Raw genomic sequence first — 27,651 nt, 5'->3', positions numbered from 1 at the left:
TTTCTCAAAATTCTGACTTTAATATCAGAATTCTGCCTTTGATCTCAGAATTCTGAGAAAAAAGTAATTCTTCTGTCTTTCCAGTGGCCCTAATCTTGTTCCGTACTATTTTCATGTGCCTAAAACATTTGTAATTTCTCATATGGGATCTTGCTGAGGTAAACCCCCTGCTTCATCTCCCTTCGCACGGATATAAAAACTCGGCAGACTCTTGTACTTAAAAATGTTTATTAGTTTTAAAAAGTGTTTTAAAAAAAATGCATCAACAAGCACTTCCTCTCGTAAAAGCAATGTCTAAAATACAAAACACAAAAAAAATGTCACAGCAAAATGATTACAGTGGAGAGAAGCTCTACATCTCGGCACCACTTACAAGAGGAAGGGTAAAGTCTTAGTGAAACATTAGTGCTAACGAACACACAGTTAAACAATGGAAACCTGGAGCGGAAAAATGCACACAACAAATATAAAGTCTGCATTTTAGCAGTCAAATATAATTAGCAAGGTTCAGCTGACTGCATTTTTAATGTATCCAGACATTATTTTTTGAACAGACACCCATTACACATAGTGCCACTTCCACATAAGTGCAAACGTTTTTGGAGCTCCATCCTGAACCTAAGGAGCCAGGATGCATCTAAAAGGAAATTCAATAAAACAAGAAGAGATTAACCTTATTGTGGTAGTATATGTTCATAATATAAAACACCAGTTGAGTTACTGTGATTATGCAACATTACATGTCTTAGTTCTTCTGTACAAACAACCCGGCGTAAATAAATAGCAGTAAAGCAACCAGAACTGATCACACTTCCAGTCTGTACAAAAACACAGCAGTACAGAGTCAGATCAGAAAAACACCAATAAAAATTACAAACAGTAGATCAATACGTCGCCTGTAGGATCAGTTTTCCTATATAAAACATGTTCCTGCTGCTTAAACAAAAGCATCAAAGACAGTGAACAGAGAGACTACTAAATTTTAGAGACAAACGTCTTTTCAGTGCTGTAAACGTCACAAGGTTTCTGCTTCTCGTCGTACCTTCAAAGTGCAGTTACATGGCTTTTAGCTGCTAGCACACAGCACTATTTAACATTACACTCACTGCACAGTGCAAGTTTCTGGAGGAGACATCTTTGGCATGGACATAAGGCTCAGGAACCAGAGATCCTCAGGTACGTCTTTAGTTTAGCGTGAAGCTGCCTGGGTAGGAAGAGGAGCTCCACATGGCAGCCTGAACACAGTGATTATTCTTGTTTTTATTGTAAAGCACAACAGATTGTCAGCGCTGTAGCCACAGGTTTATTACACAGCCCAGCCAATAAAATAAAAGCACAGCTTTCGTTACAAGGATCGAGTCTGACGTTACATATTAATGAGGATTAAACCGTATTCTGTCTTTATTCCTCTGTGAGAGTTTCTGTTGACGTAAAGGTGAAGTTTTCTTCACCACGTCTCAGTCTGACCCTCCGTTTAATTGTCCTGCCAGTTTAAGCACAGCAGGGATTTTACAGCACCTGGCTCGAGTTATGAAATAAAATCCAGGTAATTCGTTTCTAGCATGCAGTGGTTTAAGATAAATATTCATAAAGCCACAAGAGAGAAGCGGGAAACTTGCAAAAAAACCAACAAAAAAACAAAAGAGATTGCAATTGCTTTTCATGTTCATTATTAATAAAAACAGTGCAAGAACCACCCATTCAATGGGTTTTGTTAGTAAAGTGGTTTTATTATAAACATTTTCTTTTATTTAGTGGTTGAAAAGGACCCTGCTGGTGAGACATATTTTATTCAAAGCTATTTTTGAGAAAATATCTCAAAACATCTTTTTGATGAAATTGCATAAATCGTGTAGTTTTATGGGAATTATCAGCGCTAAATCTGCCCAGATCGACGATGTTTCTATTAAATAAAAGCACAAAACAAACATTGAAAATGTTTTTAAAGCTTGAAAATCTTTAGGAGTATTTTCCCCTTCCTTTTAAGGTTCTGTAAAGATAACTTTTACACACGTTTTGTAAAGAAAAACTCAATAATTCATTCTCGTATTGCAGTAGCATTGTCTCTTACAGGAAAATAACGTAAATAATCAAAGTTAGGGAATAACTGCATTTAACTGGATCAACAGTGGCAGAGTAATTGGTCTCCCTTCCTGTTTGAATCGCTTTTTTAAAGGACATACAGATAATAAATATGCATCATTATGCACCAGCGGCTAAAGAAAACAAACCTCTGTGTAACGTATAAATAAGTTAATAGTAGACATAAGTAAAGAATAAATAATAAAGGCTTCAGCTACATTCATTTCAACATTTGCACCAGTGGTGATTTTGTAGACGTAATTATTTCTAAACACTGGATTTTTTAATTCCTACTCTAAGTGCTGGATTTTTTATAATATTTCTGTGTGATTTATTTATTTCTTCACCAGGGTTGAAAATAAATGTGGCTGGTTATATTTGTATATGATTAGATAGATAAAACATTATAATAAATATATTTGTATATAAGATTAGTTACATGGATGAGTTTGGATCAAAATGTCATGTTTGTGTAAACTAGTGTGTACCTAGAAGCAGACAGCTGGTTTAGATGGATAATTTTTATCTTTTTAATCTAAAAATAGAAAAATGTCAGTTATTTCGCATTCTGAACCAGGTTTTTGTATTCATCTAAACTTTGTAGTAAATAGAACCACAAACACATGTATACACTTTATACTTCAGCTAAAACAAAAATGTATTAAACTGCGTTCCCAACCCTTTACAATCTGAATACTTTGTTCCTTTAAGTAAGTTTAATTTATCAAGCAAATGAGAACATATGTCAAAAGAAATAAATTTTTGTGTGTTTATGTAAAATTTTGAATTTGTGTGTCTTGAAACATGAGAATATTAGACGTCGATGCAGCACAGGTGAACACTTTCACACAGGTTAACTTATATTAATATCTAAGTAAACTGTTGAGTTTTATTCCTACATTAAAGTCAAAGACACACAGATCTGTGGTAATATATATTAATAGTTAAGAATAGATTATAGTTTCATTTATATTATGTTTTTTTAAACACTGATGCAGTTTGTTAAATGTTAAATACCATGATGTACCTGTATGTTTAGAGAAATATACAACAGTGAGTTTAGGCTAGTGTTGATCTTTTTTGCTCTGTCTGCTTGCTGGAGTTGCTTTTGATAAAACAGGAGGTGATTTTTTTTATTGTATAATTAAAGGGACGTTTTAGTGTTGCAGCATTATATCAGTTCAGCCTGGCACTTGAACCGGACAAACCTCCAGTGTGTCCTTTGTTAGTACATTAGAGTTACGGTGTAAATACCTGATAGATACATTAAAAAACACACAGCTACATCAGTTTTAAATGGAAAAAGACTCATTTCTCAGCCCATCAGCCCAACAGTGGGGTGATCTTTGCTCTCCAGCCAGTCCAGTCCGCCTGAGTGTGGCGTGTTGCTGATTTGCTGGAACAGCTGGTCGTTCAGCTCCTCGGCTGCGGCGCTGTGGAACCGGCTCTGCTGCTGGCTGGGGTCAAACAGCAGGTTTGTGTCCAGTGAGTTCAGGTCGGTGATGCTGCCAGAGAGATCTGATGTCATCCTGATCTCACAGGGGAAGTCTGCCCCGCCGGCGGCAAACTCCGACACCTGCTCTATGAGCGGCCCCGTCAGGACGTGGTGCTGCTGCGTGTTCCTGAAGTCCAAATGCTGCTGCGAGCTCAAAGCTAGCATTGCAGACTGAGCCTGCTGCTGCTCGGCAGAGGCTGGCTGAGTTTGGCTGTTGCCCGCTGAGAGACTCATTTGTTCGCCAACAGTGTTTTCCATGAGGTAGCCTGGCTGCTGTGAGCTGCCGCCGGACTCAGATGCCATCAGGCTCAGGGTGTCATCGCCGCCGGGGCGGCTGGAGTTGGACTCCAGCATCTGGGTCAGGTTCATCCGAGCAGTGTAGGCGGAGGGAACACCATGCGCGCCCAAACCGCGCAGCGCGTCATCTTCTGAGCATCCTTCCAGCTTGCTCAGAAGGATGCTGCTGATGTTGCTGCATTGCTGCACTTCGGTTTGCATCATAATGTTCAGCGGCACGGAGCGGCTCCTCTGAGCCAAGCTGCTGACCCCAAGGTTTGCCTCGCTGTTGGCAAAGATGTTCAGCACCTCGGGCGTCACGGGCGAGTTGAAGGGGGACACCACCGAGCGCGGGACGTTGGGAAGAGCGCTGAGGTTCCTCTGATGCACGGCCGGGCTCACGCTGCGACAGCGAAACGTCATGCAGGTGGTTTTGTTATCCAGAGGCGCCGGCACGGCGAAGCCCTCCTGTCTGCTCATGCTGGCGACCTGCTGCACCGGGGAGATGGGGGTCAGGCGGCCACAGTGGCCGTCATGGTGGCGCACATGGGGAACAGCAAAGGCGTGGGGTTTCTGAAACGGCTCGTCTGTCAGGCCTCTGTAGCCGGTGAGGATTCCCATCCCGCTGTTTGATTTGTTTGAGCCGCCGCCACTGCTGCCGCCGCTGCTGTAGCTGCTGCTCATCCACTCCAGCCTGGCCTTGTCGGGGTGGGTCGCCGTGGGCCGCTGCATGGGCTTGACGGGGCTGCTGGAGACGGGGCTGCTGTCGTGGAAACACGTCACGCTGGAGTTGATGGGCGTGAACGCGAATGGGTTCCTGCACTCCACCGGACTGGGAGGGACGGTGCTGCTGCAGTTGGAGTGAGGCGTCCCGATGGGGGTGTGGTGGCTGCTGCCCAGGGCACTGTCCACTGGGGTGGTGGAGGCGATCCGGGAAAAGGGGCTGTCTCCGGTCAGGGCCTGGGCTCCACCCATCACCTCTGAGGTGGGAGTGGGGGTGTGGATGAGGCTGCTGGGGGCCTGGTAGAAGCCACTCATCCTCTGGCTGGCGGATGCGATGTTGTTGGGCGTCAGGATGGCTTGGCCCTGCAGCAGGCCGCAGCTTCCCAGCTCCTGCAGCCGTTTCAGTTTCATCTGCTCCTCCATCTGGACCAGCTCCTCCACGATGCTGTCCTGCGTCACATCATCATCAAAGGAGAAGTAATCCATGTGCTCCTGCATGGGGAGCTGATTAGAAGCTGCTTGATTCACAAATTGAAGGGAGTTTGCAGCAGCACTGCACTGATAAGCTGAGTTTGAAGTCATGCCTGCATGATTCTGGTAGCCGGGGTTAGCTGGTATGCCGTGAATGTTACCCACCGTGTGCCCCCGCTGCTCCTGCATCAAGGTGTCACCGGTTTCCATAACACTGGGAGTGTTTTTCCTCTGCATTGAGCTTTGTGTTTTGGCAACAGAGTCGAAGAGAGAGGAAGAACTTTGTACATGGACCTGAGAGGAGAAGACGCTGCTCATTTTCATCTCCAGCTCCCTGGAGGCTGGCGCACTCTCTGGTCTACCTGAGCTACAGTGGCCTTGGACATAACCAGCGCCCTCTGCTGGCTGCTGGGGCATAAAAACCCGTTTGACTGGGGAGAGGTCTGAAGTGAGGCCCGAGCGTTTCCTGAAGCTCTTTGTTGATAAGAACCCGTCTTCTGCTTGGGCGGATTCTCCGCAGGACGATAGTCTGCTGGTGTTTGCTAAAGAAAGAGTGCTGGTGTTCAGATTAGGAGAGGTTAAGAGTAAAGAGCCGGCTTTATTGGCAGTATTACTGCTACTTTTGACCGCAGATGAGGAGTTTCCACTGCTTGTGTTGGCCAATGTTTCCTCCAGACCCAGGAAGCCTTTGGAGTGAGGGATGGGCACACTAGCCGCTCTCTGAACTGCACCTCCAGCTCTGCTTGCTGCTCCCTCCTGGGTCAAAGCCTGGCTGCTGGGATTTTGCATTTGCCTGTTCATATGTATTGCTTCAACTTCCATTTCCACATCCATGCTCTGAGTGTCTGCCCCGGTTATCGGGGCCAGGACGGCCACAGCGGAAGCGCTCCGTGCGTTCTGGTTGGAGCCGGCGTCTGCTGCGGCTGCAGAAGCGACGCCTGCAGACGTCGGCCGCAGCGTGGTGTTTGTGAGGGACGTCGTCTCCCCGCTGGTAGGCGCCAGAGAAATGGCGGTCATCTTGACCAGGCTGACAGGGCTGACCTGACATGTGGTCATCACCGTCTTAATGGGGCTGTTGGCGATGATCATGGTGGAGGGCGAGCGCATGGCGATGCCGGAGGTGGCAGAGGGCTTGGGCAGGATCTGAGCGTAGCGCTGGCGAACTGGGCGCTCCCCCACTGGACTGGCCAGGTTATTCTGGGCGGGTTTGGGGCTCTGCTTCACTACCTGAACCGGCTGGGAAACCATCTGGAAGTTGATCGGCAGAACTTTGCTCTCCACTGCTGCCACAGGACTCGGTGACAGCAGCTGCCCGCTCTTCTGCACCTAAACACAAAAACAATTATAAATACAGTTAGGGCTGAAGCGATTAATCAGATGAACCAGGGCTGTCGTAAATGAATATTTTAGTAATCGAGTACTCTATTGAATATTTTTTAGATTAATTGAGTATCTTTCTCTCTATCTCTCTCTCTCTCACAGTGACGACGCGGTACCGACAGCACTCTGATAATCGCGCCACACAATGTACGCTGCTAGCGCTTAGCAACAACTCATAGGCGGAAGTGAGAGCGCTGCCCACCACAATAACGACCCGGGCAGAACACGGTGCGCTAAATAATGAAACATAATTTAACGAAGCTTCGAGGCAGATAAATTTTCCTTGAGGAATTTTAATAATCGAGGTACTCGAATCATTGGAGGAATCGTTTCAGCCCTAAGATGAACCCTTCCAGACTGAATGGATCGGCGTGGATCCAGCCAAATTTGCAGTACCGTAATTCCGCCACACTTTGCGCTATATGAAACATTCCAGTGGTTTCTGAAAGGGGAGACGTTGTGCTTTCCCGCCAATCTTGGGTTATTACTGTAATTTCACCCCCGCCGAAGCAGGGAGTAAAATTAAAAGACATAATCCTCATTTCTTACTGTGATGGGACTCGGCACAGCTGCCACCACGATGCCGATGGTCGGCTGCGGCGAGGGAGGGCTGGGGCTGCTACAAGTCACGCTGTCCAGCATCCGCTTCGCCTGTTCCTCTCCCAGAACAGGAGACAGCATCTTCTGCTCCTGCTGCTTCCTTTGGATCTTCCTCTGCAGCTGCTGCTTTGCGTCTACGGACGGCGACGAAAACATTTTGACTTGAGGCTGGAAAGGCTGAGCCTCGGCTGTGGGTGCAAAGGCTGAGACGGTCTGCTGAGGTTTGACTTCTGGAGACAAACAGAGGAGAAGGACTTAAAGACACACTGCAACAACAATGTTATTTATAGTTTACTGTTCACAATGAAAAAATATTTTGTACTGCTCTGTGGTGGGTAGAGTACCCAAAAACTGAACACAAATAAGAGTATAGCACTGCTTCAACTTATTTGTATTCAAGAAAAAGTAAAAAGAAATTACTCAAGTTATAGTAAAAAAGGATTTAGCAAAAAGTCAACTCAAGTAATGAGTAACTGATCTAAACATCAATCAATAGTTAAAAAATACATAACCAGAAGGACCAAAATATAAAACTATGTGGAAATTTTGGTATTTGGTAAGATCACAATGAAAATAACTTATATAAATAACAAAATCAGGCAAAATAAACATTTTACCAAATCAATTTGTTTCATTGTAAAACTTAACAAACTTTAACAAAAACTTCTGGTGTGTGTCTCGTGATTTGTTTTTATTTATTTTTGGTTAAAACAAGTTTGGTTTTTATTAATTGAAGTTACTCACAGTGGATAGAGCATACAGGAATTTCACTCGAGTGTAAAGCTGATACTCCATAGTAAAAGTACAATGTAGTAAAAGTACTCCCAAAAGTAATGTTTTCCCCAAAACGTTTCTCAAATAAATGTCCTCTCAAATAAGTGTCTAAAAAACATTTGATCATTTTAGTAAAAATATTTCAAGTCAAAAACTGACTTGACAAAATGAATCAAATTTAAAGCAACGCACACTAAAAAAGGAGACAAGGCCAATGACAAAAGAACAAACGCTTGTATAAGGAAAAGACAAAACAAAATATAAATTTCTTGATGAAATGTATGTTTAAGGAAAAGGAAAAAGAAAATATATGCTTTTTTTTTTTTTTTTTTTTTTTTTTTTTTTACAAAAACACATGTTTAAGGAAAAGGAAAAACAAAAAATACAAATTTCCGATTTTATTCCTAATTATGTCAGTTTTGGTCCTCCACAGAGAGTGCAGTAACACGTAAGTGCCACTAGATGTCTCCCCCACCTTTCGGCAGCGTTAACTTGCTCACCTGGTGCTGCAGCTGCTGCGCCGGTCATTAGCGTGAGAGCTGCCAGAGACTTGTTGCTGATGTAATGGCTGTCGATCAGAAAGCGGGCCAGGTCTTCCACGGCATCAAACTGGCGCTTCAGAACCTTCTGGGCCCACTCACACACAAGATCACAGGCTGCAAACCGCACCTCCTCCTTGATGCCGCTCACATGGCATGGCGACTCCAGGGCGTCACACTGGAGCTGCTCGACGGATGGAGTTATACAGGAAAGGACAGATTAATAAAAGGTTCTCCAGCAGCAGCACTACAAAATGTTTTTGAAAGTCCGATTTGCTTACTCCATCTGCTGATTTATGGAGGTCCAAAGTGGGTAAAGACGGCATGTGGACGAACGGTCTCTTTCTTAGTCCACTGTAGCAATATGTAAGTCCATGTTAAGGCCAAAACATTTTAGGAAGTATTTAAACAGGTTAGGAACGCTCTATGGGCTAAACAACACATGTTCATTACTTTTATATAAAAGCATTCCTAAATAATGAGATTTTATTCTGTAATGAGCTTCTTTCATAACAAGCTGCTTACACTGCAAAAACACAAAATCTTACCAAGTAATTTTGGTCTAGTTTCCAGTGCAAACATCTTATTACACTTGAAATAAGACAAAATTAATTTAAAAGTAATTTTTCAGCTCGATATAGAGGCTTGTTTTAATTAAATAATTCCTTAATATTGCTCTATTATTGGCAGATGAATTAACTTATTATATGGGAAAAATGTATTGTTATAAGTTAAATAATCTGCCATGGAACTAGTACATTTTCATCAATATTAAAGAATTATTTACTTAAAACAAGTCTCTATCTTGCTAAAAGTTACTTGTAAGTTAGTTTTGTCTTATTTCAAGTTTGCTAAGATATTTGTGCTGGAAACTAGACCAAAATTACTTGGTAAGATTTTGCAGTGTAGAGCCTCTTTAAATCCAAATAAGCTGCTGCTGGCCACACCCCCAACTCAACGTTTACGCTCACGTGAAAATGGCTGCAAACAAATGTGGAATTATGCAACCCTACATCTTTGAAAAGCAGAAGTAGAGTCTCCTGCACAACCAACAAGGATTTAGGAAGTGGTTTCTGGATGATAAGTCAACAACAAAACTATTGTCTTTTCCAGTAGCCATTGCACATCAGTAAAACCAGCTGACCAAACATGCTGGAGATGCTCAGAACCAGATTCAAGGAAAACTGAAAAAATGCTGAAACATTGAGTTCGTTTAAGATAGAAACCAATTTTAGAATTGCCATTGTTTAATAACTGGCACACTGACTGAACATCTAGTTTTATTACTTTGCTTTATTTTACTACTGAATTGTAATGTTTCTTTTTATTTATTATTTTTAAGCTCTTTAAACTGCATTGTTATTGATACATGCAATAAAAAAATCTTACACAGTAAAACTAGTCTATGTTTTAGCTTTTTAATTCAACCTAATGCTAATAAAAAACAGTTTTTCTGAAGCTTTTATCTAAAAACCAGTATTCCTTCAGCTGACCAAGACGTCTTTTTTAGCCACTTGACGAAATTGAAGATATCTGACCCCACCTTCCTCTGAGATAATGACATTAACCTCAGTGAAGGTCACGAACGCAAACTAAACAGCAGCTTGACGTCACGAGCTCAACAGGCTCGGCTACGCATGAAGGTCAAGATCACAGAGACGCCCCCCCGAGGGTCTCTGTATTCTGCTGCTGCCTTTGAGGTGGAAGGGGGCTTCATTTCATTTCACATCTATATTTAGAGAGCTTATGAACTGCTGCAGCAGATGGTCTGAGACACACACACACACACACATGCAGACAGACATGGGCCAGACCAGTACAGTACGATCCATTCCAGTAAAGGATATTTAGATTTCCCTCTCATGCCGAGCCGACGCGCCTTCATGTTTGGAAAGACGTTTTTCATCATCTTTCCAAAGTCTGCGGCACTCAGTGGATGATAGTTGAGATTGTCACAGAAGCTCCTGAATCATACAAGAGAGAAAATAAATTAGTAAATAACAACAGCAAAGCGTGAGAGAGCGGTCACATGACGCCTCGGCTCTGTGTTTTTACTGTGAAATGCCTTTCAATGGCATTTTTATCTCACTGACTTTTGCTTTTTGTCACATCAATATAATTTTAGGCTCCGGAGCCACAAGTGGCTCTTGAACTTTACTTAATATCTTTGCTTAAACAAACGATATAGAATCAACTAATGTTTTTAAGTGTAGCTCTAATAACAAATGCAGGTTTTAATAGTTTTTACTCTTTTTTAAAAATGGATTTTGCATCGAAATTCTACAGTAACACATGCTTCTTACATAACTTTCTCTGTCTTAAGTTTAAAACTCTGTGTATGTGTTTTTTTAATCTTATTTCCTAAAAATTGAACATCCCCAAAACCCAAAATTGTTGCCCTTCATAAAATTTCACAGAAGTTATTTCGATAGGATTGACAACAAAAACAAAACACACAGCCTCTAAACTTCACACAGCTGATTGAGAGACAGCCTGAAACTGGACTAAATTTTCAGAATTTTATTTGAATAAAATGAAAGTCGGTCATTAATAGTTGATTTAAAAAAATAAATGTATTTGTGTTGGTGTATCACACAAAAATACCAAGAAAATACAGTTTAAGGTTGTAATGTGATAAAATGTGGAGACATTGGTACGGGTATAAAAACGGTGTGAATATTTTTGCAGTGCGCTGAATTTCAGCACTTTATGAATAATTAATAGATTTAAGTGTTTTGTGGTCCGTAAGCAGTACTTCACTATAGCTTTTTGGCACATTTAAAGTAAGAGAGGGATGATAGGAGAACTGACGGGAAGGAAACAAAAAAGAATAATGGTACAGATGGACCGACGGAGGGAAGGAAGGACGGAAGACATTTTGTCTATATTATAAGTGAAATAATCTGCCAGTAGAACTAGTATTTTTTTAAGGAATTATTTACATAAAACAAGCTCATATATGAAAAGTTACTTGTAAGTTACTTTTGTCTCACTAAAATATTTGCACTACAAACCAGATGGCAAGATTTGTGGTTTTTGGAGAGATGGGACAGGAATTAAAGTCTGGAATTGCAAATAATTTTTGGAAACTCATTTTTTGTTTTCCAAACTGGCCCAACAATGCTGAATCAAATCCCAGACTTTTCCAGATTCTGCAGGAACAACCTTCACCTGTTGACACTACAGATCCATCAGGTTGTATGAGTCAATTCAGGTCCCAAAATAAACATGTAAAGTTCACCAAAACCTCTGCCCTGGTTGATTATTGATTGATTATCAGCTGTAGTTCCCGTTCACTTAGACAAACCTTGTAGGCATCAAACAAACACTAAGCCTGCTGCATGTTTTTGGTCTTTTTTTAGTAGCCGGCTCCAAAGGCGCCAATGTTTCTGGAGACTGCTGTATTTTTGTTCTGGTGGCGTTAAATAGATAAAAAAAAAAAAAAAGTTATATAAGAGTGTCAGAGCTTTTCAATGGCTGTCTCAGATTTTCCATTCTAATATTACCAACACATGCTGCTCTGTGATTCTCATGCCTGCTGCATCTATTTATACCGACACTTTAGCCTGCAGTAATGTAGGGCAGGACGCGGCACAAACACTGTAAGGTGTTCGCACAAAGAAAAACGAAAAACAAAAGCAACTTCTGAAAAATGTCTGATTTAGTGGCTGTATGCTAAAAGCGAAACTCTGAATTTGTGGCTAAAATAGGTGGAATTCTGCAGCAGAGTTTTGCCCGTACTTGTACTCATCGTAGACCTCCTGCTTGGGAAGCGAGGTCTCCGGGTATTCCTCCAGATGGTCGCGGATCCAGCCAAACGCGTGCATCTGCTGAGTGCGGCTGGACGACAGGGCGCTCTGGTCACTGAGAAAAGAGCCGAGTCACTGACTGCACAGAAACTGATTCAGCAACACTAAAACCTCCTCAAACAGCTTATCACAAACATGTCCTGTGGTTTGATCATGGATCATTGTTATTTCTCAGATGTTTATTTATATAATCCAGGTGAGGTCAGGGCTGGGCGACATGGCTTAAGGTAAAATCTCTGATTTTTTTTCATACCAGATCTGATTTTCTTAAAAGGAAATTAGAGAGTGTTAGAACTGGGCTATATTAAGCTAAAATTAGCAGAAAAACAACACATTTTTATCAGAAAATGTCTCAAAATGATGAGAAAACGAGTTGTTTTACATAGAAAAATGGTTAGCTCAGTTCAAGTGGTTCTTTCTTCAAAATAGTCATACTTTACAACCATTTTAAATATCTGTAAAGTATGACTTCACAAGAGTCTTAAAATTTCTCATTTTAGTTTTTTATTTTAAAATATAAAATTATTACTTTACTCTCCTAATATTGTGATTTATTCTTGTGTTATTTTGACTCTATTGTCATATATGTTTCTTGTAATATCATGACTTTACTCTTGCAATTTAAAGAAAATTGTAGCCTGGCTCTAATATTCTGAATTTAAAGTTCAAACAAATAGAAACTGTAAAACAAGCTTGTCAAGATGGCCGCCATCTTCGCGTCCCGACATCACCATGGGGAAAAAAATCCTGATTTTCCAAAAATTTAATCTTGGAAAAACCAAAAATTTGATTAGTTAAAAAAGTCGATTTATCGCCCTGTGAGGTTTTACCTTTTCTCTGCGCTGCTGCTGGGACCAGTAGGCAACTTGAGGTAGAGGTAGAGTTTTTCAATGTCTGAGAACTTCTCCACATCTTGCTGTAGACATTAAAAAGAGAGGATAAAAGTAGATATTTTTAATCGGGGTGAATCTTAAGTACAACACAAAGTATTATTTTTACAACTAAGCTTGTATAATAAGTAGAAACATTTTCAGGGACTTTTACTGAAAAGAAAACTTTGCTGCATCTAAATCAGATTTTATTTAATTTATTGAACAACACTTTAAACATTTTACAGGAAACTGACCCAAATCCTGTTTTTATATCTGAGAATAAATTTGTTCAGCTGAGCACAAAAGAATTTCAAAATTAAATGCAAATGTTCAAAATCCTGTTTATGTTTTGCATCTGTGATGAATAACAACAACAAAAAAAAAAAATACAATTGGAGGACTTTATTTGCTTCGTTTTATTTTAGTTTTTTTCTTGGCCAGTGAATACTTCAGACTCGACGATTTGGCCCATGTGGCAAAAGGTTTGTACACCCCTGTTCAAGCAACAACACCTAAATACATCATTTCACTTGGAGTTAAATCAGTAACTGAAATTTTTCACTTATACCCAAAAGCTTCACTGGTATTTTATATGACAGATGGCAATCTGTCTGAGGTTTATCTGGTACAGTCTCTGCAGTCTTGCTGCATTGTCATGTGGTTATATTGTGCCTACATCTTAATAAGAGGTTAAATGTTTCAGAGTCTTGGGTTGGTGACAGCAGCTGAGTGAGCTCTGAGGGATTCATGTATCTGCTGTGTGTGCAACACAACACTGCGCACACACTCAGTTTAGTAAGACGCTGCGGATAGACGGACGGACAGACAGGCCGGCTCCTGTGGGGCAGGACGGTCTGCAGACTGAACGAAAGTCTTCTGCTGTTAACACGTCTCCCAGCACAGCTCCACTGATCCTCTGAGTTCACCCCCTGGGTTAAGGTCAAAGGTTGTCTGCAGCTTTCACACAATGAAACAAAAATAATTAAGGATAATTAAGGTCGCACATCAGGTGTAACTTTAGAGGTGCCAGAGTTTGTACTTGTGTAGCTAAAGTGACGTAATGTGACCTGTCAATTAGAGAGAAGTCTCAGTTCTAATCAATATTAATGCTGATCGTTTTCTTATTGGTTCATCAGAACCAGCCATTTATCAAATGAGTTACCTTTTATTTTTGCTTTAAAAATTCTAAAAATTTTCTAGGTTTTTAGTTAATGTCATATTTTCAAAAAAAGAAAAAGTTATAATAATTTAGACAAAATAATAAAACGTAGAATAAATTGATGGATGCTGTTGGTTCAGTATGATGGAAAAATTAACTAATGGATGGATGGACGGATGGATGGATGGTTGGATGGATGATGGATGGTTGGATGGATGATGGATGGTTGGTTGGATGATTGGATGGATGGTTCGTTGAATGGATGGTTGGTTGGATGGATGGACGGTTTGATGGAGTGGATGGATGAATGGTTGGATGGATGGTTTGATGGAGAGGATGGATAGATTGTTGGATGGATGGACGGTTTGATGGAGTGGATGGATGGTTGGTTGGATGGATGGATGGATGGTTGGCTGGATGGTTGGTTGTATGGTTGGTTCGATGGACGGTTTGATGGAGTGGATGGATGGTTGGTTGGATGGTTGATTGGATGGTTGGTTGGATGGTTGGTTGGTTGGATGTAGTAACTCAGTCTCCTGGAGCCGTCGGTCAAATCATTCCGTCTTTGTTTTTTTTTACATTTTGATTCCTTTCCAGCAGGAAGTACCGTCCTGGATTTTCCTAATAAAAGAACCTGTAAGAAGCTACGATGTGAAACATAAATGACAGAAATAATATTTATTTAGTTGAAACCTCTATGAGGAATAGATAACAGTCTTTCTGAGAGACCAACAGGGACAGTAGAGGATCAAAATGCAAACTCCCAACAAATGAAAATGATCGCCTCATCATTGGAAAAGTAAAAAGTTGAACATCATGATTATCTTTAGTTCCACAAACATCAGATTAACCAAAAGGTTTTAGTTGAACTTCATGGACTCACCAGGATGTTTTCCACTTTTGACTGGACAGTTTTGCTGTAAAACAGACATAAAATATAAATTAGCATGAAGCTGGTGTAACATGAACGCTTGTTCCTAAACAGTATTTATTTATAAAGCAGAGGAATGTTTGGTATGTGACGACCCTCCCTGCAGCATCTCTCAGGTCGTCCACTACAGGAGCCACATGTCGAAACAAACAGAAAAACACGTTTCTAAGACGGGAGACGCTCCACCAATCAGGAAATTCACTCACCGTCACTAAGAAAACCACATGCTGTCTGTCTAATTAAACGTAGCTTCAGCCGTACAACAGCAAAACTAGTTTTTACAAGTACTAAATCATTAAATAATTGTGATTAAATTCATTCAATCTGAGCTCAGTTTCACTAATCAAGCCTATACTGATTACATGGAGGATGCTACAAGATCTCAAAAACAAAACACGATGCTTCAATCTAATTAAAGAACAGAAAAGGAATAGTTTTTGACAGTAAATGGGCATAAATTACATCAAAGTGAGAGCTACAAGGTCAGATAAAAAACAAACATCTACCATAAAACATCTTGATAATCTAAAGCTTTAAAGGAAAATATCCTGTGGACAATAGTAGAAAGTATGTGTCCTGTTCTGGAGTAACATGTACTTATTATTCTAAACCAACATTTAGCTTTTTACCTTTGATATCAGACCAAGACACAGAGAAACTCTCATTAGTTTATGAAGTGTGAACAAGAATCCAACACAGAGAACCAAAATTTGGTTTTATATTTTACACATCCAGAACTGAACCCAGAACTGGAACCAACATTTAGTTTTATACCTCAATAATGCAAAACAAACTTAAGATCCAGAGAAACCCCTATTTGTTTATAAATCACTGACTATTTATTCTCATTCCTATTAAAACCAATATTTAGTTTGTACTTATCAATAGCAACCCAGAACAAAGAATCAAACATGGAGACAAAGAAAGTCCTATTAGTTTCCATCCATCCATTTTCTTACACCCTTGTCCCTTGGTGGGGTCGGGAGGGGTGCTGGTGCCTATCTCCAGCTGACGTTCCGAGCGAGAGGCGGGTTCCCCCTGGACAGGTTGCCAGTCTGTCGCAGGGCAACACAGAGACACACAGGACACACAACCATGCACATGCACACACACACTCACACCTAGGGGCAATTTGGAGAGGCCAATTAACCTGACAGTCATGTTTTTGGACTGTGGGAGGAAACCGGAGTACCCAGAGAAAACCCACGCATGCACAGGGAGAACATGCAAACTCCATGCAGAAAGACCGGGGCCGGGAATCGAACCCAGAACCTTCTTGCTGCAAGGCAACAGCTTTACCAACTGCGCCACTGTGCAGCCCGTCCTACTAGTTTATAAATTAGTATTTATTACTAATCAAGAACAAATTTTAGACCTAGTTTAAATTGTGTAGTACTTTTGCTTTCTTTCTTGTTGTTACCCTTACCTTTTTGTCTTTATTTTGTTTTTGCTGTATTTCTAATTCATGAAAGGCACTTTGAACTGCCTCGTTGCTGAAAATGTGCTACATATAATTACCTTATCTTACCTCATCGCAGCATTTTCAGAATAAAAATGTGTGATGGTCTGAGGCTGTTTTGTAGATTCAGACCTGAACTAATTGTCATAACTGATAAAAATAAAGTTATTCTGCTCTCTACCAAAACCCCTGAAGGAGAACGTCGGTCAGGTTGTGATCTCAAGCTAACGGGAGATGCTTCAAACCACCCATAAAAAAATCCATAAAGCAGGTTTTATTATGCAGCTTTTATAAAAACATGTTCACCACATACTTGTTAAAATTATCATTATGTTGTGACAGTATAATGTGAGACAAATAAACTGTGAAAAATGGATCTCCTCTGCCTTCTCCCAGTGCTCCCAGTACAATCTGCAGAAATACACCACTCAGTCAGAAACAACCAGTCAGGAGGAGGGTTTTCTCTCTGCTACGCTACAGGAAGGCTAAGGCTAGTTAGCATGGCCACCGATGATGGTTTCCCACCAATATCACATTAAGCAGCGTCTATCCGAGGATGATTGTCAACGCTAAGACCCTCCTCCTGGCTCTGATTGGTTTTTGACTGGGAGCATTTTTGTAGACTGCAATGTTATCACTGGGAGGAAGTGGAGAAACTTTATTTTTTTCAGGTTATCTGCCTCATATTATGTTGTAAAAGTTGAATATTGTGGCTTTAAGCGGGCTGATCGTGCTCTAAAAACCCATAGAGTGGCCAAATTAAACAACTTAGGGCCAGAATCCTCCACAGTGAACTAGAAAACACCAACTGTAGTTTGGAATAATATTTATCACATATGGTTGGAAAATGTTTAAAATAATCATTAATTGAAAACTGCATCTTGTATTTACTCAAGTCAACTTTGACAAATGAGAATACTTTTTCATGATCTAACAAAAAAGCAAAAACAAAAGAAATATGCAACAGAGAAAACTGTTTTTAACAGCACTAATTGTACAATATTTTACATTAACTTTTAAAAAACTTTAAACCTAATTATCAGAGATAAATGTTTACCTCTTGTTTGCTGCTGATAGTAAGCCCATGGTACACTGCATGTTATTTAATTTTATTTACTTATTGAATTTACTGTTTAAAATGGAGATAAACAAAAATTTGAGGAAAAAAATCTTGTCTATCTCTTAAATTAATTTGCAATAATATAAGCACCTAAGCATAAATAAACCATCCAAATAAATACATCTTTAACACAAAAAATGCAATGTTTATTTTTAAAAATAAGAAAATATATTTTAAAATATATATAAAAAAATTATATCTACAATTTATAATGATCAATTATTTTCTTTGTTAATAATGATAAAGAGAAAAAATGTCTGTTATATATAAATAAAAAAAAAAAAAATAATAATAAAAAAAATATATATATATATATATATATATATAAATAAATAAAATACAACAGGTCGAGTCAAAATGCAGAATCATAAACTAGCAGAAAAGTATTTTTAAATCCTTTATTCGTTTTTAAATGAGCTGCATCTCTCATGTTCAGGTGAGTCTGACAGTTGTTGACTCTGAGACAGAAGGGGGCGATGGGTAGCTTCTCTCCCTCGGCGGCGCTGGGCGGGTCAGAATCAGGAGATGTTCTAAGCCGTGACAGGAGCGGCTCTCTTTAATTCGCTATCACCAGGGGGCAGAGGATTTCCTGCTGCCGAAGGCCCGTCATTAAGCTCTTTGTGAGGTAGAGCTGGCAGGTAAGCTGAATGACACCTGCCATGCAGCTACAACAGAAAATGAACTCTGACCTCAGTGAGTTTCAGCCTTTTTAGAGCAGAAAACGCCTACGACATCGACACCAGATAAGTGACGTTTCTGCAGACGGTTGAACTCTGAACTGGTTCTGGTCACTCAGCCTTTTGGCATTTCATGGCTCCTTGGTTTCATACAGAAATAAAAGGTCAGAGCAGAGGCCTGAGTACAAGCCAGTGTTCTGTGTGCATCACAGAACACTGTGATGCACACAGTGTTCTGTGTGCATCACTGTTTACATGATGCAAAACGAATACATTTCTCTGTTTTAGGGTTTAACGCAGCTCAGTAATTTAACACAAGCAGAAAACAAGCAGTTGAGTCAAGCTTAATTGGTTTTATAGTGCTATTTTATAGTACAATCAACTACTTTATCTTATTTTTGTTATAAAAATGTCAGTAATATACAGCTCTGGAAAAAACTAAGAGCCCACTGCACTGAACCCCATTGAAAACCTCCTGGTTATTGATTTCTGAACTTTTCCTGAGTTAAAACATCAGTATTGTTGTTTCTACATGAATATGAACTTGTTTTCTTTGCTTTATTTGAGGTCTGAAAGCACTGCATCTTTTTGTTATTTTCTGCAAATAAATGCAAATTTTTTTCTTGTTATTCAGAGACATGTTGTCAGTAGTTCATAGAATAAAAGAACAATGTTCATTTTACTCAAACATAAACCTATAAACAGTAAAATCAGAGAAACTGATCATTTTAAGTGGTCTCTTAATTTTTTCCAGAGCTGTATATCAAATATTTTAATCATAAATTTTGACTTTGTAATTTAGTGCCTTGAAATTGTGCCTCTGTCTTGTTTTTTTCTGAAACTCTGCAGTTTTCTAACTATAAACCTTCATTAAAAGTGGTGAAATCGAAGCATCTCAGTAAATTAGTATATCATTAGGATATCATTAGGATATCAAGTTTGAGTTTGAAACAATGATGCTCATTTACAGATTCATTAATCACACATATTTCTGTTTCAAGCATTTTATCTGTTACTTTTGATAATTATGACTAACAATGAGCCAAAACACAGAATTCAGCTTTTCAGAAAACGTTAATATTAAGAAGAATAAAAACGTTTTTTGAAAATAGATTCAATGTTATGTTATGGCCTACTCAGTCATGGAGAAAACTACTGAGTTGTCAGATTTCCTGGTGACAGTCATTTACAGGGCAAGTCACTGGTAAAGAATCTGGCTGTAAACGTGAAAAGTTGAGTGGAAGGAAAAACGTTTGGTCGAAATCAAGCAGGATAACTAAAGACTAGAGAGGATTGTGAATGAAACTTATCCCACACTCTGGAAGAAATTGATTGGTAGTACACACACACGCACGCATGCACACACGCACAGTAATATTAATAATGGAGTGAATTTAATACCATATGGATCAATGTTTACTGTATCAAAAGGCCAAAATATGATAAGTTAAATGATTTCTTGGAAATCACAGCTAAAAAATAATTGCATACTCAAAACTCCTACATTCAAACACAGCAGCTCAAACTTGATAAACATGAAGAGCTTGCTGCAGAACGGAGGGTCGTGACCTTTTACTTACACAAAACTCTTGAAGAGTGGATTTAAAAACATTAATGTTGACAGACAACATGCTGATATAAGGACTCGTATTTGAAACATGATTAAACATTTGGAGGCTAACGTGGAGGAACGTTAACAATGAACACAGAATTTCATTAATGCTGCTTGAACATTAAGGTATTAATGGATGAACAAATACATCAGGACTTTAGAGATGCTTTTGTTAACCAGAGATCAGAATAAAGAAATTTTTATCTGCTCTGATTGACGATAGGCCGATCAAATGCTAAGAAATCTGCATTTTTCCCTCCTATTCAATAACTCCCACCATTTTTGTTCTTTTAAAACACACGAATCAACAGCATGTCGTGTTTAGTAGAAATAAAATACAAGTTAAAAACGCATGCTTTGATGAATAAATGGGGATGATCTCTTTCAGTTTCTGTTTGATTCAAAACAACAAATTCAATCAAAAACACACGTTTTCTAACTTATTCCTATATTCTTTTAAAATAAAAATGATAAAATTAGTAAAAATAATAGAAGACGGTGATTGGTGGATCTAGTGTTGTTTGCAGAATCAACTAGGTTATACTAAGAAAAAGTTCAAATGAGCTTAAAGTTACTATCGGGGACACCAAGTTTCTCCTAAAGTGTTATCTATAATATCAACAGTGATGAACTACATTGAAAAACACAAACTCATGTGAAGGAAATAACTTTAATTATATACTTCACTCAACTCACAGCAGGAATTAGAACAAACTTAGAATTCAGAGAAACTATTTTTCTTTTCTATTAGTTTATTCAGAGAAACTCCTATTACTTTATAAATTGTGGAGTAATTTATTTCTCTTGCTTTTCTTTTGCCATTTTGTTTGTATTTGTCATAAAGTGGGGATTGAGAGGTGGTGAGGATGAACGCTGAGACCCAGGTTGTGAAGAAAATGATGAATTTAATGATGAAGCTCAAAACACAGTCCATCACAGGCGGCACGGCAGAGAGATTAGCACACAGCTAAATGCCGGTAGCAACTGAAAAACTGAAGACTGAATACGAGAGCTAAACCAACACAGGATTTAACAGTTTGATTGTGGAGGCAAGCAAGACAAACAACAAATGACGTTAGACGATGTACACACAACAAGGATCCGACAAGGAACACAGAGAAGAGGGGGGGACTAAATACACGGGGAGGGTCATCGCAGGAACTAGAAACAGATGGGCACCATCAACAGGGCAGACAGGACAACACAGAGACTATCAGGAAACAGAACTAAACACAGAAACACCTCAAAATAAATATACAAAGAACTCAAATCACCACAGTATTTCCTCTAACTCATGTAAAGCACTTTGTCTTGTTGCTGAAATGTGCTATACATTTAAAATTACCTTACCTTTAATTGTTCTAATGTTATTTTCTATCAACTTAATCCACTCTCTAATATGGAGGTCAATGTACAAAACACTGATCTTTGAAAAACTCCAACTTGCATTTACTTTAATATTATTTGTCTGATCTCATAATTGCTAAATAATATCAGATATTATGATCAGCTATCAGGCTGAAGCAATTAATCGGACTAATGGTGATGAATAAATTATTGAAATAATCAACGACTAATTTAGTAATTGATTAATCGTTAATGGGATGATGAAACGTTTTGTCTGTAATGGTCTAGTTTTACCCTCACCTGGTTCAAATTCTAAAAAAAGAAAAATGTTCTTATGTTATTACATTTAGGCAATGACATGTTTACTTTCTTATTTAAAAAAGGAACTTAATTTATGTGTTTGCATCTTTTAATGTATTTATAATGCTGTATAAAAACGGCGTAAGTACCGTAGTTAAATTAATAGTCTCCAGAATGTGAGCATTTTTTCCCAATTAATCGATCGATGGTCGATTATTAAAATAACCATTAGTTGAAGACGTAATCAGCTTTCACCAAACACTTTAATAGCCTCCTCTTACTTGAGTATTTGTTTGTTTCTCTATTTTATGACTACTTTTTATCTTCACTTGAGCACCAGAAGTACTCGCATTTTCATTTCCACAAAGACTACTGCAGTTTATACTTAAAATTAAGAGATAAGTTTATACTTATCTCGTGTGTTGCTCTAAAACAAAACCTATGGGTAGTGATGAGATGTCTTGTCCAGCATGGTGCATGCCCAAACAGTTAGGTGTAAAACCTCACCAGATGGAGTTCTTGATCCTGAGCTGCAGAGCGCTGGCCTCAGCACCCTGCAGCCCGGGAAGCAGGCCGGGTAGACTCCCCGCTCCGGTGTCCGGCTGCTGGGGATCCTCATCGGCCATCGGGGTGCGCCTCTGAGCGGGACTGGCCTGGAATGAACGGGGCTGGATGGAGACAGGCGGAGTCGGGTTAGCGGACATGGGCCGGGACACGTTGCAGCGGGACAGCAGCGCGCCCTGTTGTTGTTGTTGTTGTTGTTGTTGTTGTTGTGGCCACCCAGGGCTCCTCCTTCGACATCGCTCGCTTCAGACTCCGGACACCCACCGGCCGGCCGGTCGGTCCGTCTGGAGGTTGTGCAGCCGAAATAGGCGCCGCTGCCCGGAGCCTGGGTGATGCGTGGATATAAATAAAAAGGAGCGCCAACAGCAGATCAGACAGCTGGAAAACAAACTAATCACTCCCTCCGGTGAGCCCTGCTCTGCCCCGCACGTTGTGGGATTTGTCCGCATGTGCATGGAGAGTAGTAGCGGCTGGGGACGCGCATGCGCGGTGGTGAAGCCAGCATCAAAAACGAGCTGAACTGTCAGCCGAAGTGCATCTGAGTGATTTCTTGTTCTTCTGACATTAAGTTGAAATTATAGAAATGTTCGTGCATATTTATTATGCTATTGATTCTGTTCGCTCATATCCAAATCACCAAATGTTATGGCTTTGACTGTTTTCATTGACAGTTTATGATCGGAACAAAATGTACCACAATAGCTAAAAAATAAATAAAATCTAAATACATATCCTTATTATTACGCATTAAAAATATTTAAATTATTTATGTTCACAGATTTTGTTTGTGGTGGTTAAAACATCCCTCTTAGAAACGAGACATTCCTTCAAGAAACAACCTCAGTTTCCACTGATTCTCAGTATGATTTAATGTCCCTGTTTGGATTCTCTTCACTTATCAGTCCTGCAGAAACCCTTACAAACACAAAAAACATGATGCCAAATGAAAATACATCTGAACATGTGTTAAAAAGATATGATGTGTGTTTTTCATAAGGCTTGTTTAAAAAAAAACTTGAGAAATACGTTACACAAAAACACATTAGTATGCCTTAATTTACACACAATAATGGTTGGAGTGATGATAAAATGTTTACATTGTGAAATATATTACTTTGACTATTTTTTGCTCATTAATAGCAGATTAGAACACACCAAAGACACTAAATACATTATCATGCCTGCAGATATTTGTCAGATGAGGAAAATATTGACATTCTTAAATGAAAGCTGTGTCCTTGAAATGTCTCTTATTTGGGGGTTTCTGGTCATTGTAAAACCTGCTGTATTGAATTATGCCCCCTGGTGGAGGGTTTAAGTAGTATGTTTGGTCAGTGTCAGATGTAATAAATAATTTAAAAAACTGTATAAGTGAATGCTACTAGACGATTTGTGTTTTTATCAAAGTTTGACGTTTATCTATTATAATTGCTCAAATTATCAATACGACAAAACTACAATATCAGCATTTAGTCAAACAACATTTGGAAAAGGTCGAATTTTATCGTTAACATTTACTTTATCATAATTTAAAATAAACATTTTAGGTGATGATGTAGATTTTCAGTAATTCAGATATATTATTCTCAAGATTTTATGAAGTACTATACTTTTGAACTTCAAATTACCTCAATGACGGATAAAAACAAGATTAACTCAATATGACCTTAATAACTCAATAATTTCAGCAGTTTTATTTTATTTTATCAAAGCACCATAAACATGTCTATCTCTGTTTGCGGTATCGCCAAATGCCCTTCAGAAGCTTCCGTACTTTAGAGTCGTTGCTAGGCAACCAGAACTGCGTCTTTTTAGGTGTTAAACAGCAGTTAGAAGTTATAATTAAAACATTAACGTCACATTAGCCTCACTGTTCATTAAAAGACAAATGCGTCTGTGTCCAACTTCTCAGCTGCAGGATTTCAAAGTCCAAAGAAAGAACCATGCAGGATCCTGGAATGAAGGTATACGTCCAGATTTTTTCCTGGATTAAATTGTGAGTATTCTGCAGATGCCTTTTCCTGAGGCTAAAAACGTGATTTATTTTTGTAATCTCTAGTATTTGGCCAATAAAAGGGTGTCAATAACAGAAAAATATGTGGATGCTGACCAAGAAGAAAAGGAGGAGAAAATAAATGATTGTGTTCAGGAAAAGGCTGCAGGTAACCTGCTAAATGCTGAATGTTTGAGTCAACTCAAAAAAAACTAATAAACCCTCCATTTATTAGTTAAGATTTATTAATAAATTAGAACAACATATTGTTCTAATTTGGTTTTTATCCATAATAAACTTAATGATTGTGATTTATTGAAAGTTTAGTAAAGTTTAGTAATCATATTATTCATATTTTACTCATTCAGTTTTACTTTACAGCTTTTTCTGACCACGAAACTCGGGTTTTAAGAACCAAGCTGCACATTGTGCAAGAAGAACTTGATCTGCTTTCCACTGAATATCATAATAAGGTAGAGTTATAAATCTGAACAAACTCCCATGTAGTTCAAACTTATTTTGCTTTTGTGGACGTTTATTAGAACTATCAGCATGTTTTCATTCTTAATTTTAAAAGCCCTATAATTTCCCAAATATACCAACAATAGTCTCTTGGCCTGTTTATGCAACAGCATTTTAATTTTAAATGTATCTAAATATCAAGTTAATAAATGTAAAAATATAAATACACAGATTTCTTTTTAAAAATTTAAATCTAAATCTTCTTGGAGTCTGATTGGTTTTGGCCTGACTTTACACTTGTAAATTCTCCTCTTTCAGAATGATGAATTTGCTAAGCTTTTTGCAACAAATAAGAGGCTGGGCGACGATCGAGCCAGACTGCAGAAGACCATTGATGTCCAGGAAATACAGATTAAGGAGCAGAAAGCTTCAATTAAAGATCTTGCCCAAATATGTCATAATCTCCATCTGCAAGTGTGTGACTTAAACGAGGTTTGTGTCAGTGGCAACTGAAGCATGAGCTTGAAGCATTTTTTAAGTTTAATGTCTAGATTCTGACAATAATCTTGAATGGTTCCCTATTTACCATAATAAATAACAATAACCTTCATTGTTTCTCTAAGCTGGTTAAAGGTTATGATGAGGAGGTGGAGAGGATGAACTGCCAACTGACTGCAGCCAATCTGGCGAAGAAGAAGAAGGTCTGCTGAATTCATTTAAATTCTTTATATTAAATACAACGGACTAAAGATATGTTTATCCTAAACATAGGAAAAACATAAACTTGTTTTTCCTACTTGGAGTTAGTAGAAATAAATAAAATTGCATTAGAAAGCTGATTAGTTGTCAACAGAGAACTAAAATACATCGAAGAGCGTCTTTTAAAAGTAGAGAGTGTAACGGTTTCCAGACTCTAGTAAATATTGTTTATCCAAATGGGGAGTTCAGTTTAATAATAATACTTCTACACTGTGTGCACAATTATTAGGCAAGTGAGTATTTTAACCAGATTCTCATTTTTAGTCATATTTTAACTCCAAGCTGAAAAAAATGCAATCTGTTCAGACTATTTAAGCTTAGTAGATGATGAGTATCTGTGTGATGATACTCAAGGTGTGCATAATTATTAGGCAGGTTCTTCTCTTTAGGTAAAACGGGCCAAAAAAGAGATTTAGCTGGCTCTGAAAAGTCAAACATTACCAAAAATCTACCAGATGGATGCAGCACTCTTGAAATTGCTGAGATGTTGGGGTATGATCATAGAACCATCAAACGTTTTGCTGCAAATAATCAACAGAAACGTGTTGTGGAAACAAACCTGACCCGTTCTGAAGACGACGCATAAGCTGAAACGTCTAGATTGGGCCAAGAAATAGACAAGAGTTTTCTAAGGTTTTACTGATGACATAAGAGTGACTCTGGTGGACCAGATGGATGGATCTATAGGTGGATCAGTAACCGGCAAATAGCTCCACTTTTGAGTCAGGCACCAGCAAGGAGGAGATGGGGGTTCTGGTATGAGCTGGTTGAACCTTTATTCAAACAGAGGTACAGGAATAAGTCTGAGTCTTTCAAAAAGACACAAAGCTCCATCACATGCATCTGGGTACTCCTCTTCAATGCTCGCCAGATGGAAAACTTCCTCACCTAAACTGAGTCCAGTTGAGAACTGTGGACAGTTGTTAAACTAGCTCTTCTTAACAATGTCAGCAGGTGACTCTTAACCCACCTGAGTGATGTTTAAATACAAATCAATCTGTTTATGTGCCATAACTTCCTGCAGCTGAACAGAAATAAAACAGGAGTTTTTATCTTAGGATTTAAAGAGGAACGATCAAGAACCAGCAGAACAGCTTCACCTATAATGGCTAGGAACTAGCAATCGGGGGAGTGATTGAATTTACTCTATATTTCTGTATATGCAGTGTTTTTCTTTGTAAAGTCACAAGACCACATTTATTGTGAATTAGATCCATGCAAATAAACTGAATTCAACTGAATTTAATTGAATCATTTTGATTTCTTGTGTTAATCTAGGTCCTGAACAGTGAAGAAAATCTAACTATTGAAAGTCTGCTGGCTGAGAACAAACTCCTTAAGAAGCAGAAATACGACCTTATTTCGGGTTTCAAGAAGCAAGCCAAGCTGATCGACATTCTGAAAAGACATATAGTAAGTATTTTTATTTTACTGTCGTAATCAGTGTGGTTTGTTTCACATTTCAAAACATTACATAACTTTTTGTGTGCAGATGCACGTTGAGGCAGCAAAGCTGCTGTCCTTCACAGAGGATGAGTTCATCAAGGCCATGCTGGTGACACAATAAACGTGATCCTCACAGTCCTTCTTAAAAAGCCATTTCTTCATGTTATGGGGCTGCACTGTAAATGTTTGAAGTTGCGTTGATTAATATTTTGTTCACTTATTCACTCAGAAGGTTTTTTTAAACATATTTTGAAAAATATATTGTTAAAGCACAGCTTAATACATAAAAATATATCAACAAAAATGTTTTTATTAATAAAAATATTATTCTGTTACATGTTGCTCACGTAACAGAAAATAGAGAAAAGCTGGCAGTTCAACTTTTTTCTCTTTATGTCTCCTCCAAACTAAAAATGTATGATATTTTAGTGTCTGTTGCATCTTTATCTACACTTAAGGAAAAGTTTGTTTTTCTATTATGCAAATACATACATGCATATCAGTTTGAATGACGTTGTGAAAAAATAATTTTTCTTTTGTCAAACTAAACCAAACATGGGCGAAGTAGCATTAAATTTTTATGCTCCACTAATGTGGAACAAACTTCCAGAAAACTGTAAAACAGCTGAAACACTGAGTTCCTTTAAATCAAAGGAACTCAGCCCACATGTAAGATCTAAACATGTGGGCTGAAAACCCTCATGTTTAGAGCTTTGATTTTTTAGAGCTTTTGATGACATTTGAGAAATGTACTGTTTATTGTTTATTTCATACTTTTGAACTGGCTTGTTGCTGAAATGT

At 38.7% G+C, this 27,651-nt stretch overlaps 2 protein-coding genes across 3 annotated transcripts; one reads left to right on the top strand and one right to left on the bottom strand.

The window, feature by feature from the left end:
- Positions 1–211: 211 nt before the first annotated feature.
- LOC103462527 (DNA-binding protein RFX7) lies at positions 212–22,330 on the bottom strand. Its single transcript, XM_008405390.3, has 9 exons — positions 22,134–22,330; positions 15,064–15,097; positions 12,980–13,065; positions 12,082–12,204; positions 10,188–10,304; positions 8,622–8,706; positions 8,302–8,524; positions 6,977–7,257; positions 212–6,373 (listed from the first exon to the last, which is right to left on the bottom strand). Exons 1-9 carry the CDS (start codon positions 22,328–22,330, stop codon positions 3,398–3,400), a joined length of 4,122 nt encoding a protein of 1,373 aa, XP_008403612.1. The 3' UTR covers positions 212–3,397.
- Positions 22,331–22,480: 150 nt separating this feature from the next.
- LOC103462528 (testis-expressed protein 9-like) lies at positions 22,481–26,988 on the top strand. 2 transcript variants are annotated; one of them, XM_008405392.3, is made up of 8 exons: positions 22,481–22,596; positions 24,103–24,154; positions 24,250–24,352; positions 24,565–24,656; positions 24,964–25,137; positions 25,269–25,346; positions 26,683–26,817; positions 26,897–26,988. In XM_008405392.3, exons 2-8 carry the CDS (start codon positions 24,134–24,136, stop codon positions 26,969–26,971), a joined length of 678 nt encoding a protein of 225 aa, XP_008403614.1. In that variant the 5' UTR covers positions 22,481–22,596; positions 24,103–24,133; the 3' UTR covers positions 26,972–26,988. The 2 variants fall into 2 exon arrangements, with proteins under 2 accessions (XP_008403614.1, XP_008403613.1); XM_008405391.3 differs by lacking the exon at positions 22,481–22,596 and having other exon boundaries at positions 23,989–24,154.
- The last annotated feature ends 663 nt before the right edge of the window (positions 26,989–27,651 follow it).

The sequence above is a fragment of the Poecilia reticulata genome, chromosome 3 (assembly GCF_904066995.2).
Source record: "Poecilia reticulata chromosome 3, P_reticulata-male-v2, whole genome shotgun sequence".
NCBI classification, from domain to species: domain Eukaryota; kingdom Metazoa; phylum Chordata; class Actinopteri; order Cyprinodontiformes; family Poeciliidae; genus Poecilia; species Poecilia reticulata.
This window is presented reverse-complemented; position numbering and strand designations above follow the sequence as displayed.